Genomic DNA, 18938 nt, shown 5'->3' with positions numbered 1-18938 from the left:
CTGAGTCAACTTTGACTTTTGGCCCTTTTCATGGTTTGAATAAAATTCTAATTATTATTTATCTTTGAATCTTAGAGGTACTGATTTAGACTAGCTGAATAGGTATTCAGTTTCCTTTCTTCTATATGTAGGGTCCATCAGTTCCCCTATCCAGTACACTAGTCCCCCAAGCCCGAAGAGGTATGATTTGAGGGCTTTAAATTAGGGGAACAGTTGGACGAGGGGGGATTTCGGCGTAGTGAAAAATACTGAGGATGATATTCGATTTGATGAACGGAAGGGAATACCGAGGAGGGTATTCGGTTCGATTAGTGATCAAGAATACCGAGGGGGGTATTCGGTTTATTCAGCGAACAAGAATACCGGGGGGTATTCGGTTTAATCAGCGAACAAGAATACCGAGGGAGGTATTCGGTTCGATCTGTGATCAAGAATACCGAGGGGGTATTCGGTTTGATCAGTGATGGGGAATGCCGAGGGGGTGTTCGGTTTGATCAGTGAAAGGGAATATCGAGGATGGTATTCGGTGTGATCCTTGAAAGGAATACCGAGGGGATATTCGGTTTTCAATAAAGTCAATGTAATCCAAAGAATTTAGTAAATGAATAATAATAAAAATTTATATAAAAAATAAATAATAAAAATGGAAATGGATTCTTCTAGAATGTCAAGTACTTTTTAGGGTTTCCTCGATATGTGTGTGTGAAACGAAAGGGTACTTGATCTTCACCGCTCGATCTAGGACAAATCTGTCGGTTGGAGAGGGATGTGACCTTTCATATGTCCGAGGGCCCTCTATAAATATGCGGTGGTCCATGTGCTTTGTTCTCTACTTTGTCTCTATACCGAGAAGTATATACTATTGCTCCAAACCGAAGGGTACTCAATCTTTCTTTTTCAAACCGACTACTGTGAGATACGCTTCGTTCTTTCCCTTTTTTATCATGGCCGGATCCTTAGAATGGGAAGACTCGTTGTTCGAGTCGTCTATGCCGACTAGTGTCGATAGTCAACATGCTGAGAAAATCGGAGGGGGGGTAGCATTTGGTTCAGGACCTAGTAGGAATGATGAAGGCGTAGAAATTTGCGTTAGGGAGTGCAATGACGAAGCTGAATCGTCAGAGTCCACCAATTCTAATTCTTCTAAACCTTTACCGAGCATGAGCCCCCCTAGGGAGAGACCAGTACTTCCCCCTTGTACTATTCCTGGATACGAGTGGGTACACGGTGAGGTAGCTGCCTACTTCTCTCGGTATAAGAGAAATAAGGATCTCCAATCTTTTGTTGACCATGTGGACATTTCATTGTAGGAGTCGTCCGATCCTTACCCCATATTCATTAATCCTTGTCGCGGGGATGAAACCGAAGACCCTGAGTTTGTTTTTAGAGGGGGTGCCGGAATGGCCGACACCTTCTTCATGTACGAGTATATGTTTAGGGAGCTAGGTATAAAATTGCCCTTTAATGATTTTCAACTGGGGGTGTTGCGAGTTTTAAATATAGCGCCGACACAACTCCATCCGAATGGGTGGGCGGCTATTCAAGCTTTTAGAGTACTTTGTAAATTTCATTATATTGAACCTAGCGTAGGATTGTTTCTTCATTTTTTTTGTACTTGTCCATCGGACCTAGCCAGATGGGTATCCATAATAAGGCAACCAGACTTGCCTTTGTTCAAGCCTTATGCTTCGTCTTTTAAGGGTTTTAAAACCGGTTTCTTCAAAGTAATCGTCCATCCTGTAGGTAGAAATTTTTTCTTTGATAGTGAAAATAATCCTCTTTTTCCTTTCCACTGGACCCGGGTGCCTCGCCGGTACGACTGGATTCCCGAGGATATGTTGTCGGCTAAAGAATTAGCGGCATTGGAATATTTAAAGTCTCTTCCCCGAGACCTTCCTGCCCGACATATACTTTTAGTATTAAAATCTCCTCAACCTCGCCTGGACATGGATGGTATGTTACGTGATTGTGGTTTTATTTTTGGGTTAAATGATATTAATTTGACTGGCTGCTTTTTATTGTAGGTTTAATGGCTCAGCGTAGTGTTCATGTGCCGACATATCGGAAAACTTTGAAATCTAGGACACCTGAGAACATGCCCACCGAAGAGCACCGACATCCTCAACTGGACCATATTCCTGTTGCGACCGAGCTGCAACCTCCTCCTCGAGACCTTGTTATTGTCGAAAACAAACCGAAAAAACGGAAAGACAAGGGGAAGGAGAAAGAGAAGAGCAAAGAGGCGGACAGAGAGAAGAAAAGGAAGCACTCTCATTCAGGAAGGCCGAGCGGCTCGGATGGTAGCCGTCATCAAGGCCGGGGTGAGCTGGCCGCCGGCGCTGCGAGTTCCTCGAATAGTGTCTTCCCTCCTTTCTTTCTGATCGACGCCTTCCTCAACCAAGGTGTTCATGCTGGCCGAGCAGTTGCTCCTGACCTGTTGTCAGAAGGCAGGAAAGGAAGCAGTTAGCAACCTTGAGATTGAGTCTGTGTGAAAATACTTCTCGGAGTTTCAAATCCGGGCTATGATGATGCTCCGTCGATTGGCTCTAGAGCCCACACGGGAGATGAGGAAGGTTCAAAACGAGTATGCTGCCGCTCAGCAAACCCTTGCAGAAAATGAGGAGATTTGGCAAAATCTGGCCGAAAGAAATAAGGCTTTGGAAGCCGAGGTTATTCAATATAAAAAACGTTATCATATAGTGGAAAACCGACTCCAAGCTACTGAACAAGCGTTGAAGGCGAGGGAAGAGGAAATGGAAGCTTAGAGGGTAAAGTCTGTAGGATTGGAGGAGTCTTTGAGGGTCAAATCTGTCGAGATGGAGGAGGCAGTGGCTGCTGAAAGGCACAAGGCGGATGGTGAAATGAAAGCTTTTGCCGACAAGTGTTCAGCTCAAATGGCTATTGAACATGAGTCGGGTTTTAATCATGCCGTTCGCCAGTGCTATGGTTTTTGCCAAGTGCCTCCTGACTTCCAGTTCGATCTTACTAGAGATTTTTTTGGCGGTCGGTTCTTGCCATACAATGACGTAGATGAAGATTTAGAGCCTGACGCCGAAGCCCCTCCAAGAAAAAATATAAGCGACGATGCTGCAGCCCCTAATGTAGAGGCGGCCGGTCCTGATACCTCATGCCCAGGGAATTCAGTTTAATTTTTCTATTCTATTCATGGGCCAGTAATGCCCCAATTTTTGTAATCTTTTTAACAGAAATAGAAATTCTAACTGGTGTCATTCTCAATTTTTGCTAAAGAAGTTGACCATTTTTCCTACTACATGATAGCTCATATTTTGTTCCCACATTTTTAGTGTTATTGCATCCTTTGCATGACTTTTCATTCCCTTATTTCTTCCATTTAATATGTTTTTGCATTTATCTTGATAATTAGAAATTTTCGTAAATACTATACTTTTGTTCATATTTTCTATTTTGACCTTTGGTTACTAATTTGACCATAACTTTTTCTGTAGGTATTCTTTTTGGCGGATTCTTTTTGCATTTGATTCCTTACTTCTGGGGCTTTAATTTGGATATCTGGATCGTACTGTTTAGAGTCCAGAGCTATTTTCTACAAATTTTAGAAGTTTAGACTTTTAGTTGACTATTGTATAGTTTTTATTTTGCTTTTGTTTTGCAGTTCGTTTGTATTTAATTTCGGCCCAACTTTGGCCCACTCGGATTTTTCTCTTTTAGGATTAGTATTTATAGAGATCAGTGGCTGATTTGGAGGGACTTTTGATTCATTTTTTCATTTTTCAGTTTGCAATACCTTTCCCGCTTCTAATAGAATCTCTCTTTTTTTTTTTTACCATTCTTCTTCTTTTCTTGCATTTTTTTCCATTTTGAATTCGTATGCCTTTGCAATTACAACTGAAAGACGTTTAAGATTCTACAAAATCAAGATGATTTCTGCTATGTTCTCCCTTCAATTTCATTGCCAAAGTCCAGATCGCATTTGTTCAAGACGTTTTTGATGCTCCGAGTTTGTTTTCCGATCTCACATTTTTACGATTGTATAGAAGCATTGTTCGATTGAATTGTGCATTGTTCTTAATTGTATAACAATCAATTGATTAATTGTTTGTTGTGCAGAAGAGATTTAAACAAATTTAATTTTCATTCAATCTTAGTTTTGGATTTTTGTGCTCTGGATTTTGATTTTAACTTTCGGTTCCAATTCTGTGCAATTTCGTTTTCTGCATTTTAATTCTCTGCGATTTCATTATCTGTAATATCATTTTCTACATTTTAATTTTTTTAATTCAGTTTCTGCATTTAAACCCCCAAACATACAACCTTTCATGCATAATTGAGATTAGAGCAATGTGCAATTGCATCCTTGTGAGATATAACCTAGGTTGCTCCCTGAACTGCATGTTTTTGTGAGGAATTTAGTAGTTTTTGATACCACTGCGACATGGCTATCACTACATAACGGTATTTGTTCTAATAGCTTCTTCGTTAAGGCGAGCAGGGGTAGTTAAATAAATTTAACCGACTAAGTGCTATTTAAAATATCAGTAACGCTCCATTCTTATCCGAGTAAGGGTAATCAGTTGGGGAAAATTCAACCTTAAACAAGTGATACTTGAGGGGAATATAATTGATTTATCCTTAACCGAGTGGGGGTACTCGGGAGGGAAATAATTCAACCTTAGCCAAGTGATAATTGGGAGGAAAATATAATTGATTCATCCTTAACCGAGTGGGGGTACTCGGGAGGGAAATAATTCAATGGTGCTTGAAAGATATTCAGTGCATAAAAACCGTATAGGTGAAAAAGAAGAATTTTATTGATAAGGTGCCTCATTAAAAACCTTCCCAGGAAAACCCCTTTTCACTTTCTTTTAAGAGGATAAAACCTAGGATAGGAAAAGAGTACACCTGTGTATGCATTACAAGGCTTAACTATAATAATGTTTCAAATGTGTGACATTTCAGGTCCTCGATATTAGCTTTCCTTCCAATGTTTTCAACTTGTATGCTCCGTTATTTAATCTTGCTGTTACCCGAAAGGGGCCTTCCCAGTTAGCTGCCAGCTTTCCTTCTCGCCGATCCTTGCGTGCGTCTCCGGTTACTCGCCATACTAGGTCGTCTTTATAAAATTGTCGTGGACTGATTTTGGAGTTGAATTTTCTAGCCATCATTCTTCTACTAGCCTCGGTCATAATGGCAGCGTGATCACATATTTCATCTATTAAGTCCAGGTTGACGGCCAGAGCCTCTTCATTAGCCGATTCCTTGAAATTCTCCCTCCGGAATGTGGGTTCCCCAATTTCCACTGACACCATGGCATCAATACCATAGGTAAGCCGAAAGGGATTTTCCTTTGTTGTGGTTTGCGGTGTGCACCGATAAGCCCATAATATCTCAGGCAGTTTCTCTGCCCACTCTCCTTTTACCGAACCTAACTTTCTTTTTAATTCATGTAAGATCACTTTATTTGCGGCCTCGGCCTGGCCATTAGTCTGAGGATGTTTCACAGATGTAACTCTGTGTTTGATATGCAGGCCTTCCAGAAACTCATTGAACCGACAATCTGTAAATTGAAGCCCATTATCTGTAATTAGTGCATGGGGGAGGCCAAACCGTGTAATGATATTTTTTCAAGTGAATTTTTGCACGTTGTTGGCCGTGATGGTGGCTAGGGGTTTGACCTCAATCCATTTGGTGAAATAATCCACGGCGACGAGGAGAAATTTACATTGCCCTTTTGCTAGAGGGAAAGGACCGAGGAGGTCCATTCCCCAAATAGCAAAGGGCCAGGGAGAGCTAATGTGGCAAAGAGTATCGGCGTGTTGGTGCAGGTGAGGACCATGCTGTTGACAGGGAATGCATTTTTTTACAAACAAATGACAGTCTTGAGTTATTGTTGGCCAGTAGTATCCGGCTCTGAGTACTTTTGCTGCCGTAGTTCGTCCACCCGAATGGGTACCACAAATACCTTCATGGATTTCTCTCATGACGTAATTAGCTTGATCGTCGTCTAGGCATTTAAGCATGGGTGTTGAAACTCCTCTTCGATACAATTCTTTGCCGAGAAGAAGGTATTTGGCTGCATGTACTTTTATTTTCTTAGCTGAAGCTATATCTTCTGGTAAGCTGCCGTCAGTGAGGTACTGGATGAGTGGGGTCATCCAATTATGGGATGATTTTTCTATGTCCATGCATTCTTGTTTGGCGACACTAGGTTGGATGATTTGTTGGTGAACCACGCTATGCAACTGCCCTGGTTTCCGTTGGCTAGCCAGCTTAGCTAGCCTGTCGGCTCGTGGATTCATGTTTCTTGGTGTGTACCGAATACATACCTCCTCAAACTCAGTTTTATTTTCTTGAATTCTTGGTAATATTTAAGCATGACCGAGTCCCTTATCTAATATGTATCGTTAACTTGTTCGGTTACAATTTTTGAATCACTCCAAGCAGTAACGCGTTTAACTCCCATCTCCTTTGCTAGCCTGAGACCGGCGAGTAAGGCTTCATATTCGGCTTGATTGTTGGATGCCTTAAATCCAAACCGGATAGACTGTTCAATGGCAAATGCATTTGGTCCTTCAAGAATAACCCCAGCTCTACTGCCTAATTGATTTGATGATCCATCAACGTGCAAATTTCACATGTCTGAAGTGGTATTATGTTGTATAGTGAATTCATTGATGAAGTCGGCTAACACCTGGGCTTTAAGGGGGCGTCGGTTTTCGAAATGGATATCAAATTGAGACAATTCAATTGTCCACGCCACCAACCGGCCAGCCAACTCTGGTTTCCTCAAAATTTTGGCCATCAGACAATCTGTACGTACCACCATCCGATGGCTCTTAAAGTAGTGTCTTAACCGACGAGCTGTGTGGACTAAGGCAAGTACTACTTTCTTCATTAATTGATACCAAGATTCGGGACCTTGGAGTGTCCTGCTAACGAAATATACGGGATTCGGTTCAGGTGTTTCTTGAAGTAAAATCGAACTGATGGCGTGATTGGACACGGCCAAATAAATAACCATTTCCTGATTTGGTTTTGGTTTAATTAACACAAGTGGTGCCGCTAGCACATGTTTGTATTGTACAAAGGCGTCCTCGCATTCATTGGACCAAGCAAATTTTTGGGATTTCTTCAATAATTCACTGAAAGGTCGAGACCTTTCTGCCATTATTGGCAAGAATCTAGCAAGGGCTGTAATTCGCCCGGCCAGTCATTGAACGTCCTTGACATTTCGAGGACTGGCCATGTCGATGATGGCTCTACATTTGTCGGGGTTTGCCTCAATCCCCCTTTCAGACAACATGAAACCCAAGAATTTACCGCCAGCTACACCAAATGTACATTTTTCAGGATTGAACCTCATACCATGCTTTCTGGCTTCGCCGAATACTTCCTCTAAGTGGTCAAGATGTTCCTTCAATGCGAGGGATTTAATTACCATGGAAGTCCATATACACCTCCATGCATTTACCCACTTGTTTTTCAAAACTTTTGTTCATGAGTCGCTGGTATATTGCTCCTGCATTCTTTAAACCGAACGACATCACTTTATAACAAAAATTTGCAGAATTTGTGATGAATGTTGTTTTTTCCTCATCCGGGGGATACATTGGTATTTGATTATACCCAGAATAAGCATCCAAAAAACTCAGTATTTTGTGACCTGCTGCACCATCGACCAAGGTATCTATGTTTGGTAGGGGGTATGCGTCTTTTGGGCATGCTTTATTGAGGTCCGTGAAGTCCGTGCACATTCGCCATTTGCCGTTGGCTTTTTTGACCATGACGACGTTGGCTAACCATGTTGAATACCTGACTTCTCGGATAAAGCCAGCCTGTATTAGTTTGCTGGTTTCTTCTTTTACTGCCTTCGCTCTATCACCACCAATTTTTCTCTTCTTTTGAGCTACCGGCTTGGCCCTTTTGTAGACCGATAAGTGATGACAAAGAAATGCTGGATCAATGTCAGGCATATCCGAGGCTGTCCAAGCAAACAAATCGGCGTTGTCTAACAACATCCCTTGGAGGATTTGCTTTTCTTGTGCATTCAAACCGACCCCTAAATAAACGACTTGTTCTGGTTTTGCTCCTAGTTGGAAGGGTTGCAAGTTGAAACGTCTTGTGAGAGTTGCAAAAGAGTCGATGGATAAAGGGGGGAGTCGGGTAAACCAACTGAGTGCAGGTCCTCATAGTGAAGTAGGAAAAATTCTACACCATAAGGCATCGTTTTCTGTGTACAGACTGACTTGTGTTGCAAAGACATCCACGTGTTCTCCAGGGTCAGATGTGCCATCATATTTGTCTATTGCCAACTTTTTCCAATTATCGGGCAGCTTAGCCTCCAGAATGTGGTGAACGAATGGGCTCCAGTTCACAAGATCGTCCCGGTCATTTCTGGTGGCCGATTGATAGACTTGCCTTGATTTCTCTTGCAGTGCTGAGGATTCCCCTTGATCTTGGATGACGGGTGTAGTTTGGGAGGAGACATGTGTCCTTATCTCTTCCCTTAAGCCGGCATTTTCCCTTCTTAGGGCCGAGAGTTCTAGTGCATCTCTTTCGCGCTCCTTCTTCATCTCCATCATTTCTGCCTTAAGCTGCCTCAGTACAGCTAGAATGCTTTCCTCTGTTCCTCCCTGCATCACCACTTCAGGTATTGGTTCCTCTGGTGTGACGCCCTCCATTTGTTGCCGAGAGGTTCCTTCCTGCTGGCTTCTCGTCATTACCATGTTTAATCCTGAAGAATGAAGTTAATCGCGCCCCACGGTGGGCGCCAAAATGTTCCTTCTTAGGAAATGACTGTCTTCAACCTCTGATCTGGCGTCCTTCTGACAATTGCTGATGCGAGAGGGTACCTGCAAAAGGCACTCCGATGTTGAAGTTAAGATTCGGCTCGGAGTAATAAATGGTATTCAATAATAAAAAGTCAACCACCTACCTGCTCTTTCTACCTTTCTTTTATAGACACTGTAATGGGCTAATGGGCCTGAGTCAACTTTGACTTTTGGCCCTTTTCATGGTTTGAATAAAATTCTAATTATTATTTATCTTTGAATCTTAGAAGTATTGATTTAGACTAGCCGAATAGGTATTCAGTTTCCTTTCTTCTATATGTAGGGTCCATCAGTTCCCCTATCCAGTACAATAAGGAAAAAGTATATATGCATTATTGTTCACTAACAACGTATTAAATTTCATATAAGCTCAATCATATCCATATTATATAGCTAAGAGTGATTCTTTAGATATTTCTTTTGTTTGATACTATGTGAGTTCCGTCCTTAAAGAAATGCAACCTAATGCCTGTTGCTTGTAATTGTTTTCTTTTGCTTTAACAGCAATAATTTTCAATGATGCCCTTTTCGTTAAGTTTGTAAAGCAACATACTAAAATAAAATATTGAATGAAGTTTAAGATTAAGGTAACTGAATTAGAACTATTTATCAATAATATACACAAAATATAAACCGATGTTTAGAATATAAATAAATTAAGGTTCATCGTCTTCACATAAATTAGCCAATCTAAAGAATACTTTTTACATTTTATAAAAATAATTTACATTAATTTAAATTGATTTTAAAAGTATTTTAATATTAGTTATTTAAAAATCGATATTAAAAATATTATGTTATTTTAAAAATTGTTAATATGCAATTATGGCTGCTTTTTAGAACATGAAGAAAAGATATAGAAGGTAAGCATAAAAATAATCGAAAGAGCAGGTAAATGAATTAAAAGTAACGTGAGTCTGAGTAAAGAATAAAGATCATGTACGATAGGCTGCATGATTTAATTATTATATGGACCAATAAATTTATTACTTTATTTCAGTAATGTGTTGATGAACGCCATGGAAGAAAGCTTCAGGTTGCCGAAACTTAACTAATCTATTTGAAGAATGTTGAGCTGTCGCCCATCAGCAGCTTTGACGTGTTATTATTGAGTTCAGGTTATAATATTAATAAAAAAAAGGTTTTTATTAAAAAAATAAATGTCATAATTATTGAAATATATAGAAGTAGTGTATTTTTATATTTAGTTTGTTTAGTATTTTTCTATTGAAAAGATATTTTTATATTATTTAAAATAAAACTTAACTGCAATACTTTAAGTATCATTAGTACTGTTTATTAATCAAAGTTAAATAGAGACCTTTTTATGATAATATTAAATAAAAAACCTTTTTATTAAATAAAAGTTAAATTTTAATTAGTACCCAGCACTTAACTAACACCTATAAACTATACACATAATTTTTGTTCTAAAGGAATTGCCAAACCCCTACTCTATAAATTGGAGAGAGTTTTGGGGCTTTCTTCACAGGAAAAACTCTTCCTAAGTCTCAGAAACAAAACTAAGAACATTTATACTAAAGACAGAGATGGGTATCACCAAAGAGGAGAAACAAGAAACCCAACATGAAGGCCCCAAAGATCTCAGTTTTCAGACTCTCCTGCGGAGCGATGCACTTTATCAGGTTCATTAGTTAAACAACTTTGCATTTTGTCTCTCATAAACAATCTTTCCTTCAGAGTAATTTACTCTAACATTTCCTATTATATGTATTAGTGCAGTATATACTCGAAACCAGTGTGCATCCAAGAGAGCACGAAAGCCTGAAGGAGCTGCGCCAGATGACAGAAAAACACCCTTGGTAAGACCAAGTTATTCTCCCTCACGAGAACACTATCCAATAAGTTAATTAAAAATGTAGCTTGAAAAGTTAGAGCTAATTTAAAATTAAAAAGTTGCTAGGTTAATTAATTGATTGGTTAAAAGTATTTAGTAAGATTAATTGTTAAATTATTTCATAAATGTAAAATAATATAAAAATATTTAATTATTTTCCTATAACTCAAATTGCAGTAAATATATATATATATATATATATATATATATATTAAATAATTTATCAAATTAAAATTGAAATAACTTTTTATTGTATTTTTATTTTTAAATATTTTTATTATATGATAAGGAGAGTATTTAAAAAAATTTATAAAATTAAAATAAATTTTATTAACCACAATCTTTAGAACTGAATTTAAGCATCTAGTTACTTATTTTTAACCCTGAAAACTGAAGTTAACAAAATCTAATTTAAAAAGATAAAGAAAAGTTATAATGAGATAATAGTAATAAAATAAAAAAAGAATAAATAAATTAAGGGTTTGTAAAGTTAAACGATATATGAAGTAGCAATTTGAGGGGGGAAAAAGTTCTAAAAACATACTCTTGCTAGTGTGTTTTTTAAATATTGATTAAAATTTATTAAAAATTTAACTAAAACTTATTAAATTAGGAGTGGAATTTATATATATTGTGACTTCTAATAAATTTTAATGAAGTGTATTTAAAAATTATACTAAACGTTATATTATTAATATTTCTCTTAAAAAATACTAAAAAAATGTTATAAACTATTTGAATAAGTTGATTTACCAAACAAGTCTACTATAAACTATGAAGATAAAGAAAAAGAAAAAATACAATAAAATTGATGAAACGGGAAAATCATGGTGACCCCAGCAGACGAAGCGCAACTTCTAAGCATGCTGCTTATGGTCATGAACGCCAAGAACACCATGGAAATAGGTGTCTACATGTTGGGGGAAACCAAACACAAGAACACAATTATCTAAAGTGAACAGCGGAAACAATTCCCCAAACTTGCAAGAACCTGTGAGCTATGATCATTTGCGTGTCTTCGGTTGCAAGGCCTATGTTCATGTTCCAAAGGATGAAAGATCCAAGTTGGATGCGAAGACAAGGCAATGTATCTTTATTGGTTATTATAAGGATGAATTTGGCTACAAGTTATATGATCCTATTGAGAAGAAGATTGTTAGAAGCCGTGATGTGCAGTTCATGGAAGATCAAACCATTGAAGATATTGACAAAGTGGAAAAGAATACACCCAAGAAAGATAGTAATCTGACTTATGGTAATATAATATGGTTGCCTGTTGACAATCTGAATCATGCTGAGACTAATTCTCAGAATGAAGAGCAACATAGTGATGTTGATGACCAGCAGGTTGGAGATGGATTAGAGGTTCCGATTGATGGTGATCAAGGGGAACATGATGATGATCTTGATGATGCACCAGAACTAGTGGTTGTTCTAGTGCATCATCATGTTCCCCTTGATCACCATCAATCGGAACCTATAATCCATCTCCAACCTGTTGGTCATCAACATCACGATGTTGCTCTTCATTCTGAGAATTAGTCTCAGCATGATCCAGATTGTCAACAGGCAACCATATTGGATTACCATAAGTCATATTACTATCTTTCTTAGGTGTATTCTTTTCCACTTTGTCAATATCTTCAATGGTTTGATCTTCCATGAACTGCACATCACGGCTTCTAACAATCTTCTTCTCAATAGGATCATATAACTTGTAGCCAAATTCATCTTGACAATAACCAATAAAGATACATTGCCATGAAAGACATGCGAGCTGCTAAAAAGATTCTTGGTATAAGAATCACTCGTGATAGGAAAGAGAAGAAACTTTGGCTATCACAGGAGCACTACATTGAGAAGGTGTTACAAAGATTCCAAATGAAAAATGCTAAAGCTGTGAGCACTCCTCTTGCGGCTCATTTTTAACTGAGTGTTAAACAGAGTCCTTCAAATGAAGCTGAGAAGACAGACATGAGCAGAGTTCCTTATGCATCTGCAGTGGGTAGTCTGATGTATGCAATAGTATGTACAAGACCAGATATTGCACATGCTGTTGGTACAGTCAGTAGATTTCTGTCAAATCCAGGTAGAGAGCATTGGAATGCTGTGAAATGGATTTTGAGGTATTTTCGTGGTACTAGTAGTTTGAGGCTTTGTTTTGGAGGTGATAAACCTACTTTGGTAGGTTACTCAGACTCAGATATGGCTGGAGACATTGATTCCAGGAGGTCTACTTCAGGCTATATGATTAAATTTGTAGGGGGAGCTATAGCTTGGCAGTCAAGGCTGCAAAAGTGTGTAGCGTTGTCTACCACAGAGGCAGAGTTCATTGCACTTACTGAAGCGTGCAAGGAGTTGCTATGGGCGAAGAAATTCTTGCAAGAGCTTGGTTTTGTGCAGGACAAATACTTGTTGCTTTGTGACAATCAAAGTTCTATCCATCTTGGTAAGAATCCAACTTTCCATTCTAGATCCAAACATATTGATGTAAGGTATCATTGGATACGTGATGTTTTGGATGCTAAGCTGTTGGAGTTGGCTAAAGTTCATACTGATGATAATGGTGCTGATATGATGACTAAGGTACTACCAAGAGGGAAGTTTGAGCACTGTTGTGAGATCGCCGGATTGACGGTCACCTCCACATAATTATGAGGGGGGAAAATTGTTGGGTTGGACTCTCAACTATGTGTCCAAAAGTTCAAATTTTAAGCACAATTTTTCACATAATTGAGGAGAGTGAGAAGTCAGAAGAGTGGGTGAGAGAAGTCAAAATTGAAAGGTTTTTTTTTCTTGCATCCGATGCATGGTGTATTTTGGAGAGAGAGACATCAAAAGAGAGAAGGGAAGTGAGGGAAGAAAGAAGCTTCAGATCAGCTACTCCATTTTTTTGATATCCGATTAGTTCACCGTTGGATCGGGCTGAAAATTTTACATCAGATTCATAACACGGTTCTCTTTATTCTGACCGTTCGGATTGTTTATTAGAGTTCTGAAATTGGAGATATTGTCTTCGCACAGAAGCCTTGTTTTTGGTGACTCTGCACAGACCAGCCGCATAGAAATAGTTATTTCTCCTTATTCAACCGTTGGATTGAGCTGAAACTTTGATAGAAATTCTCAGACATATAGTTCTTCGTTCTGACCGCTGGGATCTTTGATTGGAGGGTTTGGCTGAGAGAAATCGTGTATGAACAGCAGCTCTGTTTTGTGAGATTTTCTCTCTTTGGTTAGGCTTTATTGCTTGGTTGTATTAGTTGATTGTTTGCACGAATTTGTGTAGTATTTTGAGACTCTCTTGTAACTTCATTTGATTATAGTGGAGCTTGATTGACTGGCTTGAACCCGTGGGTTTTTACTTCTCACATTGAGAGGGTTTTCCCACGTAAATAATTATGTGTCCTTGTGTTTGTTGCTGCCATTTGTTATTGTTGTTGCTCCTCACAGGTTCTTGCAAGTTTGGAGAATTGTTTCCGCTGCTCACTTTAGATAATTGTGTTCTTGTGTTTGGTTTTCCCCAACACTACACTGGTTACTCTCTGCTCTCTACTGCCCTAGATGGAAAGGTCCTTACTAATTAGCTCGATTAACACGTTTAACTAAACTTTAAATCATATATATATATATATATATGCATCCATTCCTCATTAAATTCATGACTCAAATTTGTAGAATACGTTGTGTTATATTAGATCTTAGCTATGGACGTGAACCGCGAATATTACGAGTTAGGATTGCCCATAATTCAAAAGACTGGAGTGGCTCACAAGATTGACTTCAGAGAAGGACACGCTCTTCCTCTTCTTGACGAACTGATTAAAGATGTGCGTACACCATTCACTATCATCTTAATGTTAATCCACACTTTAAATTTGAATCTAGGGAAGGAGGAATTTATTAACAATGGTTTGATTTGTTAAAGTGACCTTGTGATTTGTTAAAGCAATATCATATCTTCTTGCAAAGCTTTTAAATTTTTAATATTATTTTATGGAGAAACTATTTAATAAACTTAAAATATAAAAAAATTAATATTTTCTTCATGTAACAAGCAAAAGATCAATATATAAGGCATTATCAGTATTATTCTCTTTACTAAATCTGTGTCAAATTTGTAGGAAAATAACAAAGGAAAATTTGATTTCATTTATGTGGACGCTGATAAGGATAACTACTTGAACTATCACAAGAGAGTGATTGAGCTTGTGAAGATTGGGGGAGTGATCGCATACGATAACACCCTATGGACTGGATCAGTGGCGGCTCCATCTGACGCGCCGATGGTCGATTTCATCAAACATCACCGGAGTTATGTGATTGAGTTCAACAACTATTTGGCTCATGATTCTAGGATTCACATTTCCCAGCTCTCTATTGGTGATGGCCTTACCCTGTGCCGCCGGAGTATCTGATCACTTCTCGTCCCATTTATATTCTTCTCCTTCATGAATTTGGATTTTAATTACGTTTGTCAAGGGTGATCCAATCATTGATTAAAATAAAACCCTTCTTCAAAAGTGTGGGTGAATTCTAAAGATTTTATTATTAAGCTTTTTAATATACGTCAATTGATATATAATAAATTTTATTAAAAATTCATTATATAAATACTTTTGTTGTGTGAGATTGAATGCACGTTAAAAATTTTATTATTATTATTTGTTCCCGCTGAATTATAATCATGGGTAAATGTTCGGTAGAAGGACCAAAAGTAAGCATGCCAACTACCCTCTACTTAAAAAAAAATTGAATTTCTTGCTTTTTCAGTTGGATTTATTTGTTGCAGATCTGCAGGATCTGTTCTTACGTTTTATATTACTAAAAAAATTACTTGTTAATTAATCGAATACTTGACAATGACAAGAATCCACGAGTACATAACTTATTTAAATTAGTATTAAATAAATGAATTATAAAAAGTAGAGGAAAACGTGTTAAAGATTCTTTAAGATAAGAAAGAATCTTAAATTAGAGATTTCAAAATTAGGGTTTGAATTGATTTAGTTTTATTTAAAATTTTATTTAGTTATTTAAATAATATGTTATTTAGTCCCTAGTGTGTTATATATTTATTTGCCAACAACGTAATACTCTAAGATGTTCTACTGATATTGCAAAATAAATTGACACTTCATTTTATTTAGACTATTATATTTTATAATTAAAGTTTATTTTTTAAAATAATTTTTAAATTATATCAAAGATTTCTATTTATAATGCTTTTATCATCAGAAAAAGATGAGCTATTATATTTTTTAGAAATGTGACACATGAAAAGCAACAGAGAATTTGGTAAAAGATATATAATACAACTTGGTAGTTTCAACCCCAATACAAAGTGAATGCAGGTAGGGGGAACGAGAGACAGGAAATATTAATAGTTGGGGTAGACAATGATCAAGAGGTTCTAGCTATTATGTCCTAATTCTGTTGTTGACTAATGATTTCTTGGTACAAAACCTGAAAGTTAAAAGCGAGAAACACAAGAAACACAATCAATATTAGTGAGGGTAAGAATGACGTCACGTGTATTTGCAAACGTGCAAATAATCAGCATTACTAAGATATCACAAAAATTAACACGTCAACAGCGTTCATAACCTCTACACAAAGCATTTGAAGAAAAAATGACGGAGCAAAGCACAGCAACCACAAACAAAACTTACACTAGCACTAAATATGTTAACCCAGAGGCAAAAACAAAATGATAAAGGAAAAGATGGCTTACCTGATTGATAACACGCAAATTCACGAATTACACAGTGAAAGTCGATGAAAATTGTTTCAAATATTTGGGTATTCAGGAAAACGATATCAACATCACAATCACCATTCCTTACAATTTACAAGTTGAATTTTCCACATTGTAAAAAGCATGACTGAATTAGTTGTATAGCTGTCATACAAGTCTTCTTCAACGATCTTTCAAAGAATTGTAGAGCAAAATATTTTCAAAAATGTTTATACATGAAAGGACCTTCAATATCTTTTCTTTCAATATTCAAAAGATTAATTTCATTCAAACTATCTTCTACAAGACAAGAAACGTTCAACTAGAATCTCAACGGAAGCAAGAAACCCAAATTGATGGGCAAGGCTGATAGTCAGAGAATACCAAAGGAAAGGAAGAGTTATAGTGGATTCTCAGAGAGTTAATATCATAACAAGATACCACCAGAGCAAAATACAATATCATACATATTTACACCAGAAAAGCTACCCACACCTTTCACTTCATCTAAAGGAAAATCGTCAGGGAAAAAGAATTGCCAAAAAGAACTTCCTACTTATAAACATATGCAATCATTTAGTCCAAGCTTCTAGTAATGGCTGGCGCAACATGTTGCTAAAGAAAACTATTAGTAATCCTATAGTATTTATTCCATTGATCTCTTAATTTGACAACTTTTTCTTATTTTTTTGTTTTAAAACAAAATTAAAATCAGGAAAAATAATTATACATGTCAGATGACATGATTTTAATGGCAGTTTAGGCAGACTGAATTTTTAAAATGTTGCTGAGGCAATGGTTAAGACAGAGAATTAAATATCACATTAGTGGTCATCATTTTCATGGAACAACAAAAAACATTACAAAAGATTTTATTCAAAAAACTGAAGATAAGTGTTGCACCACTTCAACAAATGTTATATCCCACATTACTGTATAGGAAACTCAAGGTAGTAATTAAGCCATGAAGTTCCTTCACATAATGGACTAGACTTTCAAATTAAGCTTTCCCCTCACGTTCTGAAGTTATAACAATTGGTGCTCTCTTTAAGGTTAGATTACAAAAAAGGACTACTAATGTGCTAGTTTAACATGCAATATATCAAATACTGATAGACAAGAAGAGTAGAAAAAGTAAGGGCAAAGGGCAACTACCCTGTCAAAGTTGAAAGAGTTGACTTCTAAAGAGACAATATTATGAATCTCACATAAGTAAAACGATAATCTTAATACAGAATTGAAATCATTAAGATCTCTCACTTAATAGACAAGTCTTTTGATTTGAGCTCTCTTAACATGCTAACTTATAATTAGGTGAGACTGACTCAATAGACTAACTTATTTGGTGAAGCCACACACCCTAAATACCACATCAACAGTGCCATTCTCCTTAATGGGGGGCCCATAACAATGTTACTTTAAGAGGTGACATCCACAACATGCACCGCGATATAATCTATATGTAGTTTTATTTGCAATCCAACTCTCAACAAAAGCACCAATTGTTATGACTTAAGTAAATCTCATAACTTAAGTGTAATATCCAATTTCCAATTCTACTTGATGTAGGACACACATAAAATCACCTCTCCTTTAAGAGTTGACATCCGCAATAACTTTACTCTATCCACATAACCTTTCCCTTCATGGTTCCAAAGGGTTGGAAAAAAACTTTCTTACTTATTTTGAAGTTTGGTGAAAGAGTAGCTTATGATGTTGCATAAGTGGAAGTGTGTATTAATCCATTACAATGGAAGTATCTATTAAGCCATACTATTTTCAAGAATTAAGTGGTAACTACTTAAAAATGAGAAACAATTGGACTTTCAAAAGTAGCTAGTAGAAGAAGGTAGTTGGGTGACACAAGGTAGTGCTAACATCATTTGGAACAAATTGGCTACAAAGGTCAAGAAAGTTGCCAAGAAAATGTTAGGTGAATCTAGAGGTTTTGAACCAAAAGACAAGGAATTATGGTCGTGGAATGAAAGTGTCCTAAAAAAGATTAGAGAGAAGAGAATACGTTTTAAAACTATGCATACATGTAACAATGCTGAAAATTAACTAAGGTACCGAAATGCAAGAAATGAGACATGAAAAGCAGTGAGTAAAACACGTTCCAAAGTTTTTGAAGAGTTCTATTAAGATTTTGGGATAAAGTATGGTAAAATAAAGATTTATAAGCTTACTAAAAGTAGAGAAAGAATATCTACAAATTTGGATCAAGTTAGATGTATTAAGAATGAAGAAGGAAAAGTTTTGGTTTCGGATCAAGGCACCAAAGACAGATAGAAGAAATATTTCTATAAATTTTTTAATGATGGATAAGGAACAAATGAAAATATAGCAAAATTAGAAGTGCAAGCGAATAATTTAAATATAACATATTATAGTAGGATTTGAATTAAAGTAAAAGAAACTCTTAAGTGAATTGATAATGGTAAAGCAATTAGCCCCAATAATATCCTTATAAGAAGTTTCGAAAAGTTTGGGAAAATAAAAACTTAAGTGACTCACTAAGCTCTTTGATGAGATTTTG

General features: G+C 36.9%; 2 protein-coding genes across 2 annotated transcripts; one reads left to right on the top strand and one right to left on the bottom strand.

Annotated features, from left to right (window-relative positions):
- Positions 1-4934: 4934 nt before the first annotated feature.
- Positions 4935-6278, bottom strand: LOC113858178. The gene is made up of 2 exons (XM_027490687.1): positions 5702-6278; positions 4935-5536 (listed from the first exon to the last, which is right to left on the bottom strand). The coding sequence occupies exons 1-2, from the start codon at positions 6276-6278 to the stop codon at positions 4935-4937; spliced, it is 1179 nt and encodes a 392-aa protein (XP_027346488.1).
- Positions 6279-10360: 4082 nt separating this feature from the next.
- LOC113858674 (caffeoyl-CoA O-methyltransferase-like) lies at positions 10361-15083 on the top strand. The gene is made up of 6 exons (XM_027491395.1): positions 10361-10456; positions 10554-10632; positions 11488-11582; positions 14199-14237; positions 14364-14495; positions 14790-15083. Exons 1-6 carry the CDS (start codon positions 10361-10363, stop codon positions 15081-15083), a joined length of 735 nt encoding a protein of 244 aa, XP_027347196.1.
- The last annotated feature ends 3855 nt before the right edge of the window (positions 15084-18938 follow it).

This window comes from Abrus precatorius, unplaced genomic scaffold, assembly GCF_003935025.1.
Source record: "Abrus precatorius isolate BTA unplaced genomic scaffold, Abrus_2018 Scaffold2, whole genome shotgun sequence".
Classification (NCBI taxonomy): Eukaryota; Viridiplantae; Streptophyta; class Magnoliopsida; order Fabales; family Fabaceae; genus Abrus; species Abrus precatorius.
This window is presented reverse-complemented; position numbering and strand designations above follow the sequence as displayed.